At 39.1% G+C, this 25,058-nt stretch overlaps 1 protein-coding gene across 2 annotated transcripts; it reads right to left on the bottom strand.

Annotated features, from left to right (window-relative positions):
- Positions 1-655: 655 nt before the first annotated feature.
- Positions 656-24,378, bottom strand: LOC306945811 (glutamate carboxypeptidase 2-like; the record flags this gene model as incomplete). Of its 2 annotated transcripts, XM_079534635.1 has the most annotated exons (19): positions 656-845; positions 1,854-1,946; positions 4,017-4,098; positions 4,191-4,455; positions 5,252-5,342; positions 6,126-6,217; positions 7,505-7,572; positions 8,138-8,201; positions 8,459-8,541; positions 9,810-9,929; positions 11,390-11,475; positions 12,270-12,368; positions 13,550-13,643; positions 14,421-14,607; positions 15,556-15,681; positions 19,288-19,389; positions 20,186-20,372; positions 22,886-22,994; positions 24,261-24,378. In XM_079534635.1, the coding sequence occupies 19 exons, from the start codon at positions 24,376-24,378 to the stop codon at positions 656-658; spliced, it is 2,256 nt and encodes a 751-aa protein (XP_079390761.1). The 2 variants fall into 2 exon arrangements, with proteins under 2 accessions (XP_079390761.1, XP_079390762.1); XM_079534636.1 differs by lacking the exons at positions 1,854-1,946; positions 24,261-24,378 and having other exon boundaries at positions 22,886-22,941.
- Between the last annotated feature and the right edge of the window lie 680 nt (positions 24,379-25,058).

Here is a 25,058-nt window from a genome sequence, read left to right as displayed (position 1 = left end):
GTAAGAGTAAGCTGCATGCCAAAATCAGAAATACAGGTTCTACGGTGGTTTTAATAATTTAGTAAACTTTCACACAAGAGACATGATGAATTTTCTTTCCTTCTAATTGTCTTAATATTAAGAATGCTATGATATGGCCAAGATAATACAACATAGGTATGAGTATTTTGGGCTGGCAGCTCAGAATTTGTTATGATCCTAATCCATTCTTCACACGGTATGTGACAGTTTTCCCATCTTTCTATGTGAATCTTCATGTAAAAGGAAAGCGAGAAGACAGTCACAGAGTACAAATCTGCATCTCAAAGGTAAAAAATACAAAGATAAAAAATTAAGCAAGCTGAATTGAAAGCTCTGAAAATAAATCCCTTGGCTAGAGATTCTTAAAATATGAAGCAGAGAAAATATGTGTTTTTTTAATGCAGACTTTCACTTCAGAATTTATATAATGCATCCATTATCCAGAATTTATATAATACATCATTACCTTGTTAACACTGCTAAGTGCATTCCACTTGGTTATAATAATTAGAAAGAACAAGACTGTTTGGGTTTTGTGGCACTTCTAGTAATTGTCTTAGTGTTTTCAAATGTTCTGGTTTTGAGGCTTCTGCACACTGTTAAACATAGTCTTCATTGATGATAATGCAGATATTTATGCTACTTCTTTGAGTGTTCCTGCTGCTGCCTGTACAGTGAAGGCTGCAATGGAGATCTGCCTCTTAACTTCTTTCCAGGCTTCATCTTGATCAGCTTTGTTTTCAATGTCAAACATGGCATCATAGATCCCTGGGAATGATTCTCCTGCATACTTGTTATGGCTGCTTGGAGCAAAGATAACATGTCTGTAATTAAGGGGAAAAAAAATAATTCTGTAATAGGAAAATAAAATATTTTTTTCTAAGTAAATCTGGTGTTTCCACATTCTTTGTCAAATTCTTGACACTGAAGGTGTAAATAAATATTGTCATTGTAGCAACAATGCCTACAGTCTACGAAGAAAGAAAATTAAACAAGCTACATTACTCCATGCAAATTCAACGACTTTGTAGCTAAGAAGACTTGAGATAAAACTGACTAAAGCATTCACCTTTCCCTCACTTCAGAAGAAAGGGAAAGATTAAAAAAAGAAAAAAAGAGCCAGCATCTCTTCTCACAGATATACACAGCCTTTGACAGATACAGGCATGCTATGAGGTATGAAAGTTGATGTTCTAACAACAGGCTGTTCTCAAGAGATTTTTAATCAGAAGTCATGAGAGATACGATTGTGAATCTTACATTCTCCTTCTCCAGTTACTTTTTATTGGAAAGATTACTATTCAGAATGCAGAGTAGTATAAGGATGAAAAAGCTAAGCTTGATTTGGCTATTCTGCCTCTCCAACAAAATTTATTTCTTGAACTGGAAGAGAGAACTACTGAATTCACTGCTGCTGGAGGACTGCCCTCCATAATGTATTTGCTAGCATGCCTATTCTGCTACGATGGGTCCAATTTTAGATGTTTCCAGTATACCCTATGTCACTTCCAATTCACAGCTTCCTAAAAAATTTTTACCAGAGAATTTGCATTGGGACCAGAGCCAAACTTTCTGATCTGGTTAGAAGCACACTAAGATCAATGGAAATGGATTTTTTTGATTTGTATACGCTTACAGCAAGACTCACTCTGTATAGAGTCTCTCAGTGCAGTTTTCCCTAGCACTGTTTCCCTTTCAACCTTATTTTTCCTATTTAATGTACTTTTACTATGTTCAATAAAGTCATTACAATTTCATTTAGAGATCCATAAATTACAAAGAAATTCTCATATAGTATTTCAGGCAGAAAGTGAAAAGTAACCCTTTCTTACCTGTAAAATGGCCTTCCAGGTAAACCAAGTGGATCGATGAAAGCCCTTTCTAGAAACATGACTTGATCATTTAACGATCTAACAGCAAGCAGGCTAAAAAGAAAACAACAAAAGAAGACATCAGCCATATATAACAAATTATTTTTTTGCTTACTCTGTTCATGCTATGAGATGTATACAGCTCTGGAAATATGAAGGACAGTAGATCCAGGGTGTTGAACTTGAACCACAACCCACAGAAGACAGACCATGACTAACCTGCATGAGCAAATTATGCTATTCTATACCGTGAGACAGTCTGGTGTATAAATCATAGAATCATAGAATGGCCATGGGTTGAAATGGACCACAGTGATCCCCTAGTTTCAACCCCCCTGCTATGTGCAGGGTCACCAACCACCAGACCAGGCTGCCCAGAGCCACATCCAGCCTGGCCTTGAATACCTCCAGGCATGGGGCATCCACAGCCTCCTTGGGCAACCTGTTCCAGTGTGTCACCACCCTCTGTGTGAAAAACTTCCTCCTAATATCTAACCTAAACCTCCCCTGTCTCAGTTTAAAACCATTTCCCCTTGTCCTACCACTATCCACCCTCATAAACAGCCGTTCCCCCCCCTGTTTATATGCTCCCTTCAAGGCCACAATGAGGTCTCCCCAGAGGAGAGAAAAGACCTGAAAGTTTTTTAAAGCTGTTCTACAGACCAAGGAATACTGTCAAAGAAGACAGACTTTCAGGTATTTTCTTTCATGCTTTATTTTATTCCCTCCTTTTTCTTAGGATGCTTAGATAGACCATTCTCTTCTTTTATAGAAGACTCCATTTTCCAAAAAGCCAGTCAACACCAAATTACTTCAGTAAAATCACATTAGCATTTATATAAAATCACCTCTGAGAAACAGGAACATTAGAATCGTCTTTTGAGTAATCCAAGAATTTTGTTTTTCTGATAGCAGACTGCAAATTCCCTGGAGCAGAGACCATCTGTTTCTGTGTGCTTTGAATAGCTCTGGGCATACTACTGATGCTTAACAAATAGAAGAACTGTGAAGGAGAATACGCTGACTATATCTGAGTTTGATAGTTCACATCCAAAGTAACTTACTGTAAAGGTTCAAAAGCACTCACCAAGAAAAAGTGGTAAATTTTCTATCACTCTAAGCCTGCAGTAATTCTACAACTGTCAATGAAATTGTTTCAAGCTTACACTGATACAGATATAAACTGAATCTGGTTGGCTGAATTAATGTTTAGATTTAGGTCAATCATCAGTAAAATGATTTTAGACTGAACTTTCTCATTTGCTACTGTGCTGCAGAATTATCAAGACATGTTACTGAGTCACAAAGATTAATGGTAAAGTGTTCTCTTCTATATTTACTTTGAAACTTCAGCTATGTTTAGCAACACATTTTAGTGATGCAGGAAAACAAATACATTGAAATTTACAAATGTGTAAGCTTGGTATCTGACAGGAGTTACAAAATCAAAATAACTAAAGCAGAAGAGATCTAACAAAGTCGGGAGGGAAGTTACGATTTGCAAATGCAGCACAAAACAGAAAATGAATTAATTAGGTTAAAAGTCATTTTTTCTGCTTATGCAAACTAATCTTTTTTCAAATAACATGATATAAGCACCATAGAAATATGAAGCCCAGAAAAATGTCTCAAATATGGCATATGTCATAAATCTAATATTTTACATAAATTTATCTCTCTTCAAAGTTGCCACAATTAAAAATAGGGCTTTTACTCTTAGTATTCCACAAGGGCAAGCCTCTGGCTAAGCTCCACCCTTCCCATGAAATGTAACATAGGTCTACATATATATAAAAGAAGTATAGTTTTGTGTCACAACCATGCACCACCCAAGTGCTCCTCCTGAGCAGAACTGACATTCATTACCTTGGATACTTTTCAAAGAGAAAATGGCTGGATTTCCAGGCTCTCCAGTGTCTCTCTGATGCCCACTAGTTCAACACTTCCATATTATGTCTCTTAGAATAATCAGATCCTTAAAGACAAGAGCCCGTAAGGACTTCAAATGGCCACCTGCCATTGGTCATCATGGTTATTCAGGGGACTCAATGCAAACAAAGACAATGCCCTCTGAGCCCAGAGGACTATGAAGATTTGGCTGGAAGAAAAAACAATTAAACTTACTTGTTGATATCTATTTGTTGCAGTCTATCATGAAAGCTATCAGCAACTTCTGTAAAATTCTTCACAGCTGAAAAGAGAGCATCTGGAAGGAGCAGAAAGGAAGGAATTGGAAGGCTTATAAATTAAAATAAGGCATCGCTACAATTAACAGAGGAATTAAAAGATTATACCTACCAAAAGATACATTGTATGCTGCCAGTTCTTCCTCATGATTCCTTGACATGTTATAGATGACATGAGCATAGCTGCTCAGAGCTGATGCATAATCTCTACAGTCAAAAGGAAGCAGAATAGAGTTGGCCAATTCAAACACCAACCCTCCCCGTACCTGAGCTACTGTCAGATGATTCTTGAAAGAGGGATCATAAAATCTTTCCACAATTTCATAGGTTTCATACACACTGTGGTAAACTGGATAGCTGCTATATTTTTCTACATTCTGAAACAAACAAAATCAAACAAATTCATTATTCAAGTCAGCTACAGACACTTTCTGTTTGTTTGAAAAGCTTGGCTGTAGGATTTAAGGCACAGTAAAGTTAAGTGTTCAGGTCACACTGCTACTCTGTAGCCGCTATGGACAATCACATGGGAAGAACCGCTCAGTGGTGGAGCTAGCTCTAGACATCTGCTTATGATGAAATGGTTATGTGGAGAAGCTCTTTCCACTGACCTGGAACTGGGCCTAAAGAAGATAGCCAGGAACAGACACAACTTCTAGTTTCTGAATTAATGTGAATTTGCCCTTCCTCTCTTTGGATCTCAGTAGTTATTTCTGTTTATGACTTTGGCTGAGCTTTTTCACAGGAAAAGACTAAATTTAATGGATTGCTTCTCAAACATTTCTCAGTTGTTTTCATACCATGAACCAGAGTCGACCCTATATTCTTCACAAAACATGAATTACTGCTGAATTCAAAGCTTCATAAGCCATCAAATTCATTTGAAAGGCATCATAAGCCAGTGAACCCTTCCTGAACCATGAATAATTTTGAGTACATCCACTTACTCTAAATAAAATTCCTCTTCTCTTGTCTGATTGACACCAAGTTGACAAGTCCTGTTTATTAAGTATTTGTAGCATAGTAGCATATAGTAGTTCTAGTTAGGAACTGAGACTCCACGCTGACACAGTAAACTGAACTATTCCAAAAAGCTACCACTGTGAATGGCTCATTTACAGTTATTATTCAGGTAATTGCAAGGGAGATGCAATTACTAAGATGCAGACTTACCCAGTTTTTACTGTAACGTGCTCTGCCTGAAGCGATGCCAAGACGTTGAAAAAAGACCTCAAAGTCATTGCCAGAACCCAGTTTATTTATTCTTTTAACAAGAAAGAAGAAAATGCCTTGAGTGACAATACTCAACATACATTTCCTAGTTTGTTTCCAAGTACTGAGATAGCTATTTATTCTCCCGCTACAGTCACTACATAATCTTTCCCTAGAACGTTCTTTCTTTCAACACACCACAAATTCCCTGAAAGCCTGCACTGTATTCATCTCCTACCAACAACTGTATTCTTAGGAGGACAGAGCCATTGCAGAGAAAACATTAAAGGGGAAAATTTAACTCACTGCCTTTAATAATTAAGAAGACCAAAACACCTTCTTCCTGCTGAACTTTCATTATTTCCAGTCACTCAACTGAGAAAAAAAACACAACAGTACTAGCATGGCTTCACATAAGAGAATCAGTTTCTTAGATTCAGTAAATTCTGAAGGACAGTACTGCAAAAACCGGCTTGGTGTGCTCCGTAGCCATAGAAATTCAGAGGCCTACCAGGAAACTGGAAGAAACTGCAAGGGAATGCTACTGTGTAATCATCTAGTGCTCCTGCCACTGCCTTTCACATACTTTATGTGTCTACATCTCTAAACTATGCCAACACTACTTTTAACTCACAAAGCTGTTGATGCTACAAGTCCAAGTTCATGTAAGTGTTGTACAATACTGTATCAGTGGCAATCAGACTCTGAAATCCATATCTGTTGAAAATCACACTGTTTCATTCAAGTGCTCAGTTTTTCAAGTAGTTATTTCTTTAACTACAACTACAAGCTTCTTTAAGTTAAGGCATTGTCTTCATTTTCTTTTGTCACTAACCTGGGGACCTCTTTATATTCTGTTGATGGATTTTTTTTATACCAGCTCTCATAAAGAGATTTTCCTTCAAACCCTTCATCAGGACTTGGTATCTAGAAAATATATATTGCAAAAAAAGACAAAAGGTACAGTTTTAAATATCACCAGTCAATGAAACTAAAACTGGCCATCACTCAAAGCCTATGGCTTAGGATAATGAATAAATAAAAGTCTTAATCCCTCATCCTTTCTACATTTCCAGTTCAAAGTTTTAAATGCACATTTTTCAAAGGGATATTTTATTTGCTAAAAATAAGTAATTTTAAATGAAAGAAAGCACAAGAAAAGCAGAACATTTCATGTCAGTATTTACCTTCTGATACTTTCAATGAGATGTTCAGTCATTTAATTTAAATACTAAAATATGGGGGGAAAAAAAAGCTTCTTGCTTCAATCTGGCAGGAAATTTCAAAGAATTCTGTCTTGGTTTAATTGTTTTTTTCCTTGTTTCAGTTCAAAACAAGGATTTCCAGAGAAAGAGTAATGACTTTAGAAGGACAAAGTATGCAGCACTGAGTGCTTCCATCATTATTACTGCTACAGAGCTAAACAAGTATTATTGTATATTATTATTAACTAATTATTATTAGTTCATTCCTATCACTGTTTTCAGACTACTTCCCAGATTACTGAGCACAATAAACACTGTATATTTTTCAGCTTTCTCTTCACTGATGGGCAGCTGAGGTTTCATTGCTTTTACTGTATTAAAATTTTTTTACTCTCTATTTTTGTTTTAATATATTTGTAAGAATGACTCCATGATAGCAATCAAAATAAAATATGCTTGGCTATTTGGACACGGAGCTAACTGCCTAAACAAGCGTGTTAACATTTTCTGCCACAGGTTAATTTTGGACGGTGTTACACAACCTCCTTTCTGATGAGTGATCTCTTCAGACCCCAGCTACCAACAGGGTGTAGTAACGTGCATTAATCGGCCTTTGTTGCTGCTTTCCAGCTCAAGGAAGGGTTATGCAACCATGTTGATTGGTATTTAGGTCAACAATTTAATGATGGCTCTGGTGTCCAAAGTAAGGCTCTAATGACCTGATTTTCTGCAGTTCTGAACACTCACATTCAGCACAAGTTACCATGGGAACTGCAGGTGATCAGCTCTTCCACAGCTCCAGACAGAAATATCTTCAACTGGGCTCTAATTTTAACAGAGTTAAATTGTATTTGTTGTCTTTCAATTGCCAGAAAATGCCTACATTGAGTTCCTACACTTCCTTTACCTTGGTAGAAAAGAAAGCAACATGACATCATATTTTATACACTAAGCCCCATCCAGTAAACAAACAGTGAATGTTGTGGCTACAAATTTAAAGCAATATTACCTCTTTGGTCACACTGTACACCAGTTTGTACATCAGTGGTGTGCAATCTACTCTTAGCGTATAGTTTCCTGAAAAACAGAACAAAAATATTCATATGAAGAAGGAAGTTCAACTGAAGCCTTGTGCCATTACTAGTTAATAAGAAAGACATCAGAAAATTACACACTCTACAAGAAACAAGCTGATTCTTCCTGTAGAGAGGCTCTTCTCCTTTGAGCTAGTTAGCATGAATTATAGACCAACTTCTTAAGCAACCATAAGAGCTTTTCTTATGCCCCCATGCTGATTACGAACATTATGAGAGGGGATGTAGACCCTACTGAGTTGCTACAGCAGTGCTGACAGAGGCACAACAACTGTTGCTCACCATGACTCCCTAGATAATACAGCTGCTGTAAGGTACTTCTTCCCTAAAGCACCAGCAATGGAATATCTGAAGGATGCTTTACAATTCTGGGTCACCATTTCCTTCCACATTCAGTATAACATTAACTCAACAATATTATCATGTTGAGGCTTTCACAGATTTCTAAGTCAAACTGCCTCCCAGTCATCCATACATGCCATCTCTGCATTTCTACATGCATCTCTTGCATGTAGAATTGCTACAAAATGCAAGCCAAAACAATATACCTTCAATAGAAGAATCTGCATTGATGTAAGCCACTCCTCGTGACTGCAACAGTTTGGCATTTTCCTGAGAAGGAAAACAGAAAGAAAATGTTGATAAACTTTTCTCCTCAGAACAATTTTTCTGACCACAGAAGTAACAGCTGTTTCAGGTAAGGTCGTATGATCTGCACTGAACAGATCTACCTTGGGAAGTCTGTAAGGAAAACTGTGTATATGTAAGATAGACAGAGAGCAATTGAGAGAGGAAGTGCTGCTTTCTTAAACAGATTTCTTAAAAGATATGTCATTATGAACACTTGTCTTGTAGCCACATCAGTTTACCTCAGCCCACTCTGTTGATCCTAACAAGCCAAACTCCTCTGCATCCCAGCTTGCAAATATCACTGTTCTCCGTGGCCTCCATCCTGTAATAAGACCATAAAAAGTGTATTACCAAAATAAAAACAGCCCATGTCATTTCTAAGGTGTTCATCTTTAATCCTGATTTGTGGAAAAAGAGGAACTTTAAACATAATTTTCTCTCTAATCTAATAAAGCTTTATTATTTTTTAGCAATCTCGTACTTTAATATCATGTACACTTCTTCTCTTGACAGAATTTCCTCAAATTTAAAACTGAACAAGAAAAAAGAATGTGCATAAATTCTTGAAAGAAAGCTTTTCTATTTGCTCATTTCAACTTAGTGCACACTGTAAAACGATTGTAAAAAAGTTGTATTTGGAAAGTTGTCACATCTAGTACTCAATTTCTTTGACCTGTTTCACAAATATGAGATTTCCATACCTAGATCATCTTCAAAACAAAGTTATTTCACTTGAAGTTCATTCAAACCCAGGCTGAACACAGCAGGCTTGCCTCTCTAATGTATTGCCTTGCCTCTCTAACTTTGCACAAAGTTTGAGGATACTGGAATCTTTCATTTGTTTGCCCCTTATAACTTTTTTTTTTTTTTTTTTTTTTAAATTTAAGCTTGCATTGCAAAGAGTGTCCCCTGACATTCAATAACTGCAAGGGAAAGAGGAGAAAACGGAGTGCTAATAGGTCTATAATGCAATGGCAAGGCAAAAGAAGCTCCTGTAACACACTACTTGAGTTTTATCGGAGATATCGGCATTTGCTCTGACAACAACAGAAATCTGGTACAATTAATATTCTTCTCCTATTATAATACAACTAGGTAAGAGGTATTTTTAAAACTATTACTTCCTACTGTGTTTGCACAGCTCATTCTTTGCATCACACAGATTTTATTCGTATTTGGGTCTGTCTCCAGACCAGTCAAGTGATCAGAATACTTTCAATGCTGCCCTGCTGAAGTATTAATCAGTTCACCACAGTATCAATTTTATAGCATCATTCAAACTCCCAGGATGATCAACATCAAGTAAACAGCAATCAACTTTATCTGAATGTCATATTTATTTTACTATCCTTCTCATAACTTATGGTTTGACTTTTGCTTTTCTTCAGGTGTATTTTCTCTTGAATAGATGTAATACAGAGATACTGAGATTGTAAGTGTGATTAATTAAGAGCTGCAGAGCAATGTGCCTCTTTGAGAGATCAGAGATAAATAAATCTAAGTTTAAGCACATGCTTAAATCTCAGAGATATCAGCAGACACTGATGAAAGCGGTGTTTTTTGTGTGCTTTATTCCCTCATGACAATTACCTTCTTTTTTCAGTTTTCCAAAACTCCTCACAATCTCATGAACCACAGCTGCTCCACTCTGAGGATCAATGCCACCAAATACCCATGAGTCACGGTGGCCTCCCAGGATGACATATCTATCTAGAAAAATATGGAAGTTTACTTAGAAAAAAAAACATTATTTTCCTGCCATAGAGTTAATTACACACAGAATCATAGAATTGTAGTAGCTGGAAGGGAACTTTAGAGATCACAGAGTACAACTCCACTGCTAAAGCAGGTTCCGTACAGAACAGGTTGCACAGGAAGGCATCCAGATAGGTCTTGAATATCTCCAGAGCAGGAGACTCCACAACTTTTCTGGGTTGCCTGCTCCAGTGCTCATCACTCCCACAGTAAATTCTTCCTTGTGTTCATATGGAACTTCCTGTGTTTCAGTTTTTGCCCACCGCCCGCTCTGGTACTGCTGCATGCCACCAAAAAGAGCCTGCCCCCATCAGCTTCACACTCCAGATATTTATGAACAGTGATGAGATCCACTCTCAGCCTTCTCTTCTCCAGACTGAAGAGGTGCAGGTCTTTCAGCCTTTCCTCACAGGGGAGATGTTCCAGACTCCTAATCATCTTTGTGAACCTCCATTAGACCTTTTCTAGAAGATCCCTGTCCTTTTTGAACTGAGGAGCCCAGAACTGGACACATCAGGACTGGAACTTATTTCTAGTTTTTCATGTAAGTGTTAGGTAACAAAACTTACTAGTTTGTATCACACATAATGTAAAGGCAAAAGATATTTTTAATATCCAGACATTTTTCTACATTTTCAGCCAGTGCTACAAAACTTGTCAAACAATTCAAGCCCATAGGACATAAGATCTCTTAAATTTCATAACATTACTTCTACTATTAGAAATTCTGTGGTTTGCCTCTGAAAATAGATGCATCTTTTCACATTTTACAATAGCGTATGTATTTCTGTACATCATGCTGACTCCCAGCATTGGAAGCATGTGTATCTGTGAGTATGTATATAGTCAGTCATAAAAAGGTGTTCAATGTGATGGAAATGTGATTAATATGATCAAAGTCAGACTAGATAGCTGTGATACTGTAATATGGTCAGCAGCTGTGTTTCAGAGAACAGGGAAGGGCTGCAGTTACACATTAAATGAATGCATCATTCTAGGGATGTCTCTATTTATGCTTTTTTATGTGTAAATATAACATTGGCTGCAGAAAACTATAAGACAGGCGATCAGACAACAGTGGTGGAAAAGATGTATTCAGGTGGAATGGAAAACCTGGTTTTGAGCCATTTCCATTTGGTTTTGAATTCTTTCAACTGGCAATATCATTCCCTCGTTCATAGGGAAGAATATCCATTTAAGAGTATTCCTTCAGTTGCAAAACTACTTGTTTGAAGACAAATATTCTGTCTAGAGTATGACTCTCCCTTTGGAACTCAGCACTTATACTGCTAACTGTATGAAATCTGATGCAGTAAGTATTTCAACACCAAGTATCACACAAAGCAGTATTTCAGAGAAAACTATCTTCCTCATTTCCCCTTTCTAGCTACTCCACTGAAGACAAATGACTTTACCTGGTTCCACTGTGCCTCTGATGGTACCAATCACATTGTAAATTCTTGTTATTTTGTTGTTGCTATGAATGTGCATTTTTACCTTTCTGGTGCGTTGGGAAAAAAATCCAAAGAAAAAGTTAACCAGATTACATAATAAAACATCAACACCTTTAAAAAGCATACAGAATAAACTGTAATGAATTCAGCACAGTCTGTGTGTTCGTACTGATGTGGCACCTCAGACACCAGAAAATCAGATGAACTAAGTTGTGTCACAGACTATGTTTATCCACAACACAGATGGAGGTACAACAGCTCATCCTCAAAGATACTGCCTGCATATTTTTTCTGGAAGAAGAGGTTTGACTAAAAAACAAAAGGTCAAATGGTTCATATGAAGTCAATACAGTAGTTCAGCCAATAGTGAAATGCCTGGAATTGATCCTAAACTGTAATTATTTACTTAAACACAAATCTGAGTTAATAAAAATGATACTGCACTTCCAGCATTTTTTTCTGGAAATCTTAGAAGTGTAGGTTAATATTGTTTTATACATGGCAAAAGGTAAGATCAAAAGCCAGTCCAACAAGAATTTCAAATACATAGGTTCTGTTCTGAAAAAGTAACCCATCTATTCAAATAGCTTGCCAAAAGCTAGATGACTGTCAAATGAACTTGGTTCAATATTAGCTTAAAACTAAAGCAATTCAGTCATGTGAGCCCAATTAGATGTGAATCTATTGCAGCTTTGCAGAGAGCAGCTCAGCCCAGGAAATGGCCAAAATCAAAGGAACAATGCATATAACCTTGACCATTGTATCTTCAGTCAAATTGTATTGCTCTACCAATTTTTTTTCTCCAATCCCAAACATGTTTTCCTTATGAAACAGAACTTACCTTGTAGAATAATTTGTTGTGAAACCAGGACCAACATTGTAAGACACATTCAAATTTCCTTTCCAGCTACTATGCGGTGCTGCAGATCCTCCCATATTACTGTTATGAAAAGAAACACGTAGTATCATTGTTATTACAATCATCTTAGCACCAAACAAGGAAGCAGAAAACAGATTTTTCTCAGAGCCATGCAAATGCAGACCACAGTGATGGTCACTGTCTTAAACGTTTTGTAGCATAAGGTTTCAAAGATGACTAATCTACATTTTTGGCTACATTAATACTAGTATTTTAACAAGAAGAACTGTTCCTGGTTATTGAGGACAGTTCAGAATGGAAAACAGTCTTTGCTTCCAAGGGTTTTGCATATAAACTGCTCATTGTAAATGGTCCTTGGAACTTTCTACTGCCTTGAACTGCAGTTGCAGTTTTCATTCAGCAGATTGTTATTTGGACCATTCTAACAGTTTAACAGCACAGGCAATTGTCTTTCAGTGCCTGTCTCTGGGCACCATTTAATATGGTGGCATAGACACAGCTGAAGTGTTCTTAAGATGTCTAAAACTGAACAAATATGATGTGTCCAAGTCATCTTTTCTTGCTCCAAGTTGAATGTTTAAGGACAGTGTTGCACCTGCCAACTCTACTGCATCTTAGCTTCTTCAGTGTGTTTTGTTAACATAAAAATGAATTTTAATACCATCCTCTGCAAAGCTCGGAGCCTGTCTTCAGATCACCTGCACACTTAGTATGCAGACTTCCTTAAATATGGCTATCTATTACTTACTTTTTAACACTCCAGAGCTTTTCCAGTATCCTTACATTCGTGTGCTAGCATCTTTTCACATTTACACAACATAATACAAATGAGGAGAAAAAATATGGCTTCATATAACTACAACACAATATAGATACTGTCCCATCAAAGATGTATAGTCAAGTATTCACCTGGACACTCCTTATTTTTGTTTTTTTTTTTCACAAAACAAGCATCAGAGCAGGCCCACAAGTTCTTGCCTTTTCTCCACAGTAACTTTACAACTTCAGTGTACCTGTGCTAATCGTTGTTACTTCCCGTAATACCTGATGTATTAAAAACAGCCCTATCCAAAACACTTTGCATGAATCTGGCACGTAGCAACATGTGTAGATCTAATCACAAACAGGATTTCAAAAACTACAGAAGTTGGTGAGTGAAAAAACCTTTTCCTTTTCTTTTCAAACACTCTTCTCATTGTCACTGAACATTTTTTAAAATTCTTTGTCTCCCCAGCACTTACCTCAGTAATGACTCAGCATCATGGTAGCCAATGGGATGAACTGGAATTTTTGGGAGACCTACACCACTGGCTTTGTCTAAGCGGTAGGTGTATTCTGAAAGGCAAAGACGAGGATTTCTGTCCTTAGAAGTCTCAGAAGCAATCTGTACATTTCACAGCACAGTCCTTAAAGACACCACAGGTCTCAAAGAGAATCATTTCACTTCCCTATAACTTGGGCTGACATTTCCTCGGTGACTTCCCTATTCGTGCTCCATCAGCACATTTTCAAAACAACACTACAAAACACTCTCCCACAGCATCTACAGTTACACATTCAGAATTGGCTGGAGATTTAAAAATTATTTCTTAATCTTTTTTTTTTTTTCTTCATTTAAATGATACAGAAATACTTCTCTTTGTGGGAAGCAACTTCAGAAAAAGATACAGCCATAAAACAAGACTAAACTGTGAGCCCATAGCCTAATGTTTGGAACACTGAGCTGGGCATCTGCCAGAGATTCAGATACAGACTTGCACACTACATTAATGAATATTTTGTTCTGCTGTGTTCACAAAAATAAATACATAAATAAATGAGGACTAGGTTTGGCTCAGACAAGACACAATTCAAATATTTTTTTTTTTCCCCCCCACAAACCAGAATCTAAATTTTCACAGTGTGGACAAACATAAACATTTGGAAGCCATTTTTCCAGTAGGTTGTGGAATAGAATGGAATTTTGTCCTTAATACAGCATTCACAGTGACCTTTTCTGATGGAGGCTTTCTTCTTAGTAACTGTTCCGAAGACATACAGATGTCTAGCTCCACTGTAAATTTCAGCACCCATTTAGGAAGTGTGTGCTGGTCCACTGAACAGACACTTCACCTTTTGCAGGATAGCCTGGGGTCAGAGGATCTCCTGCACCGTTCAGGTTTAATACATTTCCACGCTGAGCTCCTCCACCTGGAAGGTTCCAGCCATTTGGATATGGATCTACTCCTGGAGCACAGTAGTCAGCAGGGTCCGAGTAGAGAATAATTCCCTTGGCACCTGCCAGCTCAGCATTCTTCACCTGCAAAGCACATCTCTGGTTTCTATCCAGACCTTTATAGCTTGACATAAGCATTCAAGGGGCAAAAGAAAGTATTATAAATTACAGTGATTATAACTTGGAACCTTTCACACAGCTTTAGCTAAACAAAGGTCCCATACTTGTCTCATATCAAAAAGATCATACAGATACACAGATAGTGAAGTAGGAGACTTGCACACCAATATAAACAGTTGTTAGAAACACCACTGTAAGAGTGAACGTATCATCCCCTTATGTCAGTGAGGACATACCACTTCCAAACTAAATGGCAACTGCCTGTCCCTCTGGTTATGAGCAATTTTGATCTGTATTTCATTTTAATAAATGACTCAGATTCTTCTATAATGTTTAAGTCTTTTCCATTCAGATAGTATCTTTAAGAGTGGCAGCCTATAAAAATTCAATCACAGTGGTATCTGACTTAGAGTTAAGAGCCACAAATCACTTTTCTTTGGTGAAAATAGTATATATGTAAACCAGTGAGTTCCTCTCCAGAAGATTACTCAAGTCTGCATAATAAATTTTGGCATTCCAATGAGGATATTCAGTGTTTAATACTCAGATCTAACTGAGAAATTCAAAATGCAGCACTTCCCAAATTATATTAAGGTGCATTTGAACAAACTGGGAAGAACATACTACTTCAGAGTATATTACTGGAGCAAGTTAGTTACATTTTGGAACAATTAATAGTAAGCAGATACATTTTGAAATATGTAACATTTTCCAACTCATTTTTATCCTTTAGATGTATTATATACATACCAAATAGATATTTTATATCTCCTACTAAATAATTTTCTTTGAACACATCTCTATGAAAACCTCAATTACACTACAAGCTTGAGAAGACTTTGGTTAAGAGTTTCAGTCTCTTGAAATCAACTAAAGGATGGCATAAATCACGTTTCTATATGGAGTGATTACCTTATTTCCTCTGAAGATCTTCCCATATCTGGCAATAACAATCTTTCCTGTACAGTTAATTCCCATTTCACGTTCTAGCTTAAAGAAGTCCTCGGTGCGGCCATAATTGACATACACTAACTCACCCTGATAGAAGGAAATAGAATTTGAATGTCAGTGAGCATAACAGGAGGAGGATGGGATTTAGCAAGACAACAGGCTGAGAACAATAATCTTCAGGACTGGCTCTTGTATGAATTCTCCTCTGATAGAGACAATTAGGTAAGTAAGTGACTTCTCATGAATTTACAGTAATATAAAAAGCTGTGTGATCTCAAGACTCTATAGAGAATGTAAGATATGATTCAGAAATTGAGTGTAAATTCTCAGAGCATTGGCCTTTCTTCTCTCTAGCCTGCTTAAGCTCTAGTCAGTCAGCATTGGACAGTTGGAGGTATCCCAAAACTATCTTAGGAAGAAACATGTTGTCCTCTTTAGAATAAATGCCTACAGTGAGATTGAAGAACCAGTTTAAGGTAGACACTTGCCATTTCAGACAGCTAAACTTAGGTGACAGATAACTCTTCTCAAGGTGCATTTCTCTGTATGATCACACACTTCCAGAAAGATATTTAATTTAATTTCAAAAACGAGTAAGCTTAAATCTCCAACACAGTCTGTAACCAGACATTCAGGTGGCCTTGCAATACAGCATACAGCATAGACTGAGGTACAGCCCTTTAACTGTACTGGCTTCATCACAGATTCACAGAATGGCCCGAGTTGGAAGGGACCTCAAGGATCATGAATTCCAACCCCCCTGCCACAGTCAGGGCCACCAACCTCCCCATTTAATAGTAAACCAGGTGGCCCAGGGCCCCATCCAACCTGGTCCTGAACACCTCCAGGAACAGGGCATCCACAGCCTCTCTGGGCAGCCTGTTCCAGCACCTCACCACTCTCATAGTAAAGAACTTCCCCAACAGCCAAAGGCATGAGGCATTTTTCCAGTCACTTAAAAAGCAATGAAGAATAGAATTTTACTGCTATTTAAGATGCTAATGTTCCAAACCAACACTACTGTATGTAAGAACGTGACTTCACGTCATCACTAAATAAGCTTTCTACTAAAGATTTATAAGAAAAGAAGCTTTTGCTCAAAACTTAACTTCTTTCCTCTGTTTATTGGGATCTAGTTGAAATACACCACAAGGAAGAAAAATATATTGTATCTGAGACCAGAGTACACTTGTCATAGTTTTATGACTTTTGTTACTGGTATTCCACATCATCACATCATGTAAAGCTCGTGGAACTAAAGAGTTAATACTCCAGTTCCTTGGACTGACTTCTGGATACCTGGTCAGAAGAGATAAAGAACTACATATCCCAGAAGACTTTCCTTCAGAGGGGAAGGAAAGACCCGCAAGTCATGGGACTCTCTCCCTCCCTTGCTGCCTGGCAGTGTGTGGGTGTGCTTCCCAGCCATTCCACCTTCAATTCAAAGTAAGGCCTCCGGTTTCAGATACTCTCTCTCTCATTTTATTTGATTTATTAGCCTCAATTCCAATAATATATTGTACTATAGTGTGTTATCCTGCATTCTGATATCATATTTAGTAAATTATCTTTCCTCCTCAGATGGTTGCTGCTGTTCTGTATTTAGGCCCATCTCCCATCTTCCTACCCTTCCCCCTTTTCCCTTCCCCTTTCCCAGGGCGTGGATCGATGGGTCCCATGCCCCATTAGTCACAGAACTGGGCTGAAGTTGCCCACAAACCACTGACATCCTCCCCTCCCCTTTTTGGGTCAGTGGGCCTGTGGAACTGCTGTCCTCCTACCATGGACACAGACAGATCTAGAAAGCCCAGTCACAATACTACATCTACCAGAAATGAGCAGCAGCTATTTCTAAATCTCTGCAGGGTTTCTCTCTAGCAGAAAAGAAGCTACCATCCCACTCTGACAGTATATAACCTCCAAAATAGAGTCACTACCACTTATTTTTAAAGAGCAGCTGCAGGAAATAGTAATGGTGCTAGCAGCGCCTAACTACCTCTACAACTCCCTGACTAGAGCTTTCACCCAGAAGATAAGAAAGCTGAGTTCCTGGCCTCTCTCAGTATGAAGAACTTTGATCCATTTCTTCCCACTTCTCAGCAAAGTGTCCTACTCTTGATACTACAGTTACGCTGGCATGCAGGTTCTTGACAGCCTTCTCCCTTCATTGAACTTCAAGCTTTACGCAGGAACTGTCCCCAAAATTCAGAGCAGAAAGCCTAAGATTGATGAATGCACCTGGCAGGTTCCACACCTGTCTCCACAGCCTAGTTCTGTTTTTAATAAAATGGCTTTTAACATAAAGAGATATGGGAAAACTCAGACGAGCCCAAAACGCAAGCAGCATTCCCACTGCAGAGCTTTATACGTGCCCCCTCCTAAGCTATTTGCAGTAGAGCTGCAACAACTGCTTACTGAAGAACATTGTGTCTAACAGCACCAGTATCTGGAGCTATTACCAAACCATTATGCTTTAAGGGAAACATAACCAATATATTTTGAATAGAAAATCTGTCCGTTAGGTATTGTTTCTTTCAGAAACAATGTTCTCCTGTTTAATTCAAATAAAATCATTTTCTAAAGAAGGAAGCTGCATCTTTTAAAACTTGTTTTTATTGTTATTTCCCATATCCCATCATTTAGAGTAGTTCACTAGAAATCAAATAAAACAGTGAAGTTATTCTGTCTTTCTGTGGGAATATTAAAACAGGAAGGCAGAATTGATGAATTTTACCTTATATTACCTTCCACAATTCCCACTGTGATTCTTGAAACGCTCATAATTCTCATATCCTAGGAGACAGGCTACCTGTCTGGCTCTCCAGCTTCCTCCGAGTATGAATATAGGATATATTTTGCTTTCTGGGCTTGTGCAGCTTATTAACAAGCTTCAGAAAGAATATGAGTTTAATACTGCTAGCAGATTCCAAAGTCAACTCCAATTTTAGAGGCCAGCTTGGAAGAGAGGACCTCCAGAGGGCCCTCCCCACCTATGTTATTCTGTGTATAGACAGGGAAGGTACAGCAAGCAAAAAAATATTTCCTATTCTTACAAATTATGTATCAAAACAATTAATGACCATAGAACAGAAAACTCCTGTTACACAGACCAGCTTCAGAATAGACAGTTTGTTAGCTGGTGCCATCTGTGCAACAGAGAAAAGACAAATGCTAGCAATAGCCATTTGCAATAGCCATGGTACACTGCACAGCTACAGCTGTATGACAGTCTCTGGAAAACAGCACTTTGAAAATGAGGTTGGTTAACTGCCTACTTTTAAATATAAGTCTTATTTTGATCACCAAGATGGAAAAGAATAGTGCATATTCACACAATATCTAGAGAAGCCGAAGAAGTGAATAAAACAAAAGACTTATTTTCACATTTTTAGGAAAATGAAAAACAATTCAATTTTAAGTCAAACTAGAGGGGAAAACAAACAAACAGACATGTATGTATGACAGTTCATTTTCAACACAGCTCCATTGTAAAACTCCCAATAACATCAGGGCTGACTCATCATTCTTACTGGTAGCATGTCAGGTCTGTACACACACAGCCTAAGACCCAGGAATTTTACATTACTCTATTCCATACTATTCCATTTACTTCACACTATGCTATGCTCCAGCATCTCATCTTCTCTTATTTCCATCTCTGTCTCTGTCTCTTTCACTATTCCACCATTTTACCTCAGGCATTCCTTGGGCTGAAAATGCACTGTAGGGTGGCACCACATCTCCTGCTGCCTCATACCCTGCAGGAGGTGGCTCTGACAATGATGTGTTGAACACCTATTAGGAAAGAACAAACAAAAGAGTAAACCAGGAAATATGAAAAAGAAGTACTGTTTATGCAGGCACATTTCACAGGCATTTATGTTTAAAGGACTCTAGTTTTTTAACTCAAAATGAGATGTGACCAAAACTTCAATAAGCAATGATTCACTTTCTGTATGTGAATTCAGTGTGTGATCTTGATAGCCTCACTGTCACAGACTTAGCACAGAAGCCTGTTTATGTGAACCCAGGTTCCTTTGAAGGTGTCAATATAGCAAGTAAGAGAAGGTTAGATCACAATAATAGAAAAAATGTTTGCATTCTGCTCATCCCTCGTCCTTCAGTGAGCAGTAGAGCTGCTCTGTAATGAACTGATTTTATTTGTGTCAGTGTATCTTGAGGCATAAAGTCTGTAATCTTCGAGGAACTGAATTCAGCACAATCACCAATGCTGTAAAATGACTCAATACAAGTAATGATGCTAACCATGGTTGATTTCCTCTCCCTAACTAACACAGCAATTTTAAAATAGTTGAATTACATACAGTAACTCTAACACACACTTTTCCTTTCATCCATGTGTGTCAGTAAGCTGCACGAAGCAGTGCAGTTATTAGTATTCCCAGCACAAAAATGAAGAAACAAATATATAAATTAAGAAAAAATAAATAAAGCAAATGAGAACCACTAATTTCCATGAACTCTGAATCAGGTGCCATGAACAGAGCAGAGGACAGCTTTCCCTTGCAGTCTTCCCAGGTGTATAAAGGTGTTTTTTTGCACTGTTCGCAAAAGCAGGTGTTTTCAGTACCTCATTTCCACGCTCATCAATTATTGAGATGTAATTTGGTTTATTTTCATCAGGATAAGAGAGCAGGACATCATAATGAACCAACTGAACAGAATCCAAACCAAACTCCTTCCATTCAGCTTGAACCTGCTGAGCCAGATGGAGATTCTCCTTTGTTCCTGCAAGGTGAGGACGCTGTGTAAAATTGCTAGAAGAAACAGAAGCAATTGGTCAGGATCAGGCATTGCTGCATACGATCTTAACCTAGCTAAAAACATCTCCTGGATATGACCAGATGTATCCAGACTGAATCAAGACCAAGATTCTTCAGCATTTATATTTTTGTCTGCCATACATATAACGTGAGGCAAAAGGTTTCAGTCATAGGTGTTTACATCTTGCTAGCAATGCAGCCTAGCAAGAATGGCAGAAAATCATCCATGGGGTCTTGTTCTTGCTTTATTCCTTGTCTTCTGGGCATCCTAGGGCCATTTCTCTGCATAATAAGACCAGCCCTCCTTGAAGCAGTAAAATAACTGAGCATAATTACTTCTAGGTATTCAGGTTAGAAATGTGCGTAATTAAGCTGTGATCCCTATATTTAATTAGCTGGAAAGTGTCCTCAGATCCCACTGTTTTAATTAATTTTAGCGCAAATACTGATTTATCTGAAAGTTGACACTGAGTGTGTTTTGTTGGCAAATAAAATCATGAGTTCGTAGCAGCTTACAAACAAGGAACAGAAAAACTCAGCAGCTTGTGACTTAAGAGACATGCACACTGAATAACAAATAGTGTGTGATGATCAGGAATGGTGAGCAACTCATCAGCTGAAAATGAAAGTTGGCCAGATTACTGAGAAAACCCAGTGGTGAACTGATCTATAGAAGCCTCCATTGAATGAGATTATCATCATTATGTTCTCATCCTGTTTTATGACCGTGCCCCGTCAGCACACCACGTGAACCAAGTGGTGTTAATGAAGGAAAGGAGACCTCAGATAAGATCCAGGTATAAGGTTGGGGAAAATTTTAATTCTTAAGTTCCACTGAGTGTTACCAAAAACCAGCAAAGTACTTTGGAAGAATTATATACTTCTGACTTTTGTACAGAGCCATGTTCTTCTGATAACATCAACAGCTTCTATCAAGACTGTACTGTACTGTTCCTCATACAGTCAAGGCAGCACTTTCTTTGGATTTGATTACAATCTGAGTTATGCAATAGTGTTCTCCTGTGTTATGTCCCCATTTAGTAGAACTTTGTTTTTCTTCGTTTCCTGTTCTAATCTGTTGACTGCCTGTACTGCTAGTTCTGAGTAGTGATTAAGCACTTGTGTATTCCACCACAGACTGGCTGCATGTCAGTAAATGTGGTACAATGTTCCTGCTGGCACAGAGACAGAGATTGGAGGGAAGAAAGCTTCTTTTACAGAGCTGTCGCGCAACAGTTGGTGTTCCAGGAGCCAAAACACAGATTGAAGAGTGCAAAAAATCTTAAGTTTTCAATGTTTACATAGCCCAGGACATGGCTATAAACGCAGTAAAGAGAATGTACTTTCCAGCTAACTTATTTGCAATAGCTTGTGGAAGTGCACTTAAAACGAAATATGTGAGATTGACACAATCAATAAGCTGAACATGTTTTGGTTTTTTTTGCAATTTGGTTTTGCAGTAAGATGTAACTTCCTGCTATTTAATCAGGCTGGGATTTAAAGGCAAAACCAGCACTACTGTCTACTTCTAAAAGCACTGACACTTTAAAATTTTCTTTACATAGAAAGTCGATTTCTATCAATAATTTACGACTTCTAGCTTGAATAAATATATTATTTTAACAAATATCACACCTTCCTAGTAGAAAATCTGTTTAGAAGGTCTCTAGAACGAACAATTAATAATGCATCAGCTTCCTAGCAGCTAAGGCTTCTAAACTTTAAGAAATCAAGAAATTAACTACAGTAATTCAACTACAATAGATTTTTAAAATCTACAGTGCCATTTTTTACCACTTGAATTTTCAGGAAGTTAGCATCTTTGCTTGTTGGAGCGGAAAACCTCCTTGGGGAAAAAAAACCCATGGTCTTAAAAGTGTCTTTACAGCTTTAAAGATAACCATTCTAGCTGTTCACTGTGTGGTGAGGGAGTGCTTGGGAACATCTTTCTTCAAGAAAGTGAGAACATGACAGAATGCTGCCAAGTAACACAAATGTGGTCACAAATTTGGGAGAACAGCAAAAAAGTGTAAAGGTCTCCACACAAAGAAACACAAGCTCAAATACTGGCATGACTTTTTTCTCTTTTATGTTTAAGAACTCTACTATTTTGCACTGAATCTGTCCTGTTCATTCATAAAGCCTAATTTGAAGTAAACACCCTCCATAAAAAAACAGTGTAAGGTCAACACTGCTGTTGTCTAAATAGGCCACATACGTGAAAGAGTGAACTATGCTTGTGCAAGTATTCACCAACTGCTGAGCAAGAATTTGGCCAGCTCTTAATTACTTTTAAGTACTGAGTTTGCTGAGAATGACTCCAAGTGTTTTCAACACAAACAAGAATGAGAGGAGTCAAGATGGACTGTAGTTTCTCTCATCTTACTGGAAAACATTAGTTGAAACCAATGGCCAAGAGCCTACACACTGATCTGTTTAGTGGTATCCTTGGGCTGGTTCCTGATTATTATTATTTTTTTTGACAGATAAGGCTACACATTGCTTACAAAAGAAAGTGCTTGATGTTTTCAGCTTTCATCTCAGCCATAAATGCCGCCTTCATCTCCACATGAGGTCTTAAAGGTGTCTTCTCTTCTACAGGTTTTGCAAACCAGCCTATACAACACATCAAAACACATTTTTCTTGAATATCACAAGATTTTCACTGTGTATTTTACCATTATTCTTTATCACAGCACAATAAAACAGCCACAACTTGATACTGGTAATGGCAGTGATAGCCCTGCACTACAGTATTTGTTAGCTAGGGCACTGAAGAGAAAACAGTGCTATACCAATCACAGTCATTTTACTGCAGATCTTACCTCACAGAATCACTAAGGTTGGAAAAGACCACTAAGATCACCTAGTCCAACTGTCAGCCCACTCTCACAATGTCCACTGTGTCCCTCAGTGCTACATCTCCATGGTTCTTGAACACCTCCAGGGATGGTGACTCCACCACCTCCCTGGGCAGCCCGTGCCACTCATCACCACACAGTCTGAGAAGAAATTCTTCCTAATATCCAACCTGAACCTCCCCTGCCACAACTTAAGGCCATTACCTTTCATCCTATCGTTTTCACCTCAGAGAAGAGGCTGACCCCTACTTGGCTGCAACCTTCTTTCTGAGAGTTGTAAAGAGTGTCAAGATCTCCCCTGAGCCTCCTCTCCTCCAAATGAAGAGATGTTGAGAACTCCTATCTTCCCTGCACACAGAGCATGATGCTGTCAGTCACTGCAGAAAGATAGCAGCTTTAAAAAAAAGGAAAGAAACAGAGCCCCTTTTTAAGGAACAGATGTCTTTTAACTATGTTCTCTGTCTCTGGTTCTTATTCTGGAAACCTTCCCTTACTATACAGGCATTACCAGAGTAAGTGATGAAGGAACATCTGGCTAGAAAGTTTCTGACACCTGTTTTTATTTTTAAGTCAGGACACAGAATCATAGAATCTTTGGAGTGGGAAGGGACCTTTATAGGCCATCCAGTTCAACTCCCATGCACTGAACAGGGACACCTACAGCTCCATCAGGTGCTCAGAGCCCCGTCCTGTCTGACCTTCAGTCTCCACGGATCGGCTATTCACTGCTTCTCTCGGAAACCTGCCCCAATGCTTCGCTACCATTACAGTACAAACCCTCTTTCTTATATCCAATTTCAATCTTTTTTCAGTTTGAAACCATTTCCCCTTGTCCTATCACCACAGGCCCTGATCAAGAGTCTGTCCCCTTCTTTCACCCCATCCCCGATCCTGAGCCACCTGGGCACGGCTCCCCCACTCCCGCCCTCTCCCTGCCCCCCCTCCCCCCCCCCCCCTCCCCGCGACCCGGCCGCCGCTCAGCCCGGCTCCGCTCCAAAAAGGGCTGAAGTCCGCACTGTACCGATGAGGAACCCGAGGAGGAAAAGCCCAACCGCTGCCCCCAGGGTGACGGCCCAGAAGCGGCCGCTCGCTGCCCTGGGGCCGACCGGCTCCGAGACGGCGCCCAGCGACGTCCACATGCCCGCCCGCTGCTCCCGGCCGAAGCGCCCCCGCCATAGGGGCGGGCGGGAGGGCGCGGCCGTTGCTTCCCGCCTCAGCCGGGGCCGCCCGTCGGGGTGTCTCGTACGGGCATCGGACTTTGATCTCACCCGCAGCGCCCAGCGCCCTGCTTTTTTGCACAGTTGAGGGCTGAGATGCCATCCACAGATTTAGACAGGCTCGAGCAGCGGGTCCAAGAGAGCCTCACGAGATTCAACAAATGCAAGTGCGGGATCTTGCATCTGGGTCACAGCAACCCCCGCTGTCAGTACAGGCTGGGAGATGTAAGTGTAGAGCACAGCTCCGATGAAAAAGGACCGGTGGATGGCAGCTGGTCACGAGCCAGCAAAGTGCCCTCACAACCAGAAAGCCAGCTGTATCCTGGGCTGCACCAAAAGAAATGTGGGCAGCAGGGCGAGGGAGGTGATCCTGCTCCTCTGCTCTGTGCTGTGAGACCTCACCTGGAGCACTACTGCCCGATGTGGAGACCTCTGTACAGCAGAGACGTGGAGCTGTTGGAGCGCTCCCTGGGGCCACAGAAATGATTGGAGGAATGGAACATCTTCCCTACGAGGACCGGTTGAGAGACTGTTCAGCCTGTAGAAGAGAAGACTCTGGAGAGATCTGATAGCAGCCTAGAGGCAGTGGATGCCCTATCCCT

Source organism: Tetrao urogallus (assembly GCF_951394365.1).
Source record: "Tetrao urogallus genome assembly, chromosome: 1".
Lineage (NCBI taxonomy): Eukaryota > Metazoa > Chordata > Aves > Galliformes > Phasianidae > Tetrao > Tetrao urogallus.
This window is presented reverse-complemented; position numbering and strand designations above follow the sequence as displayed.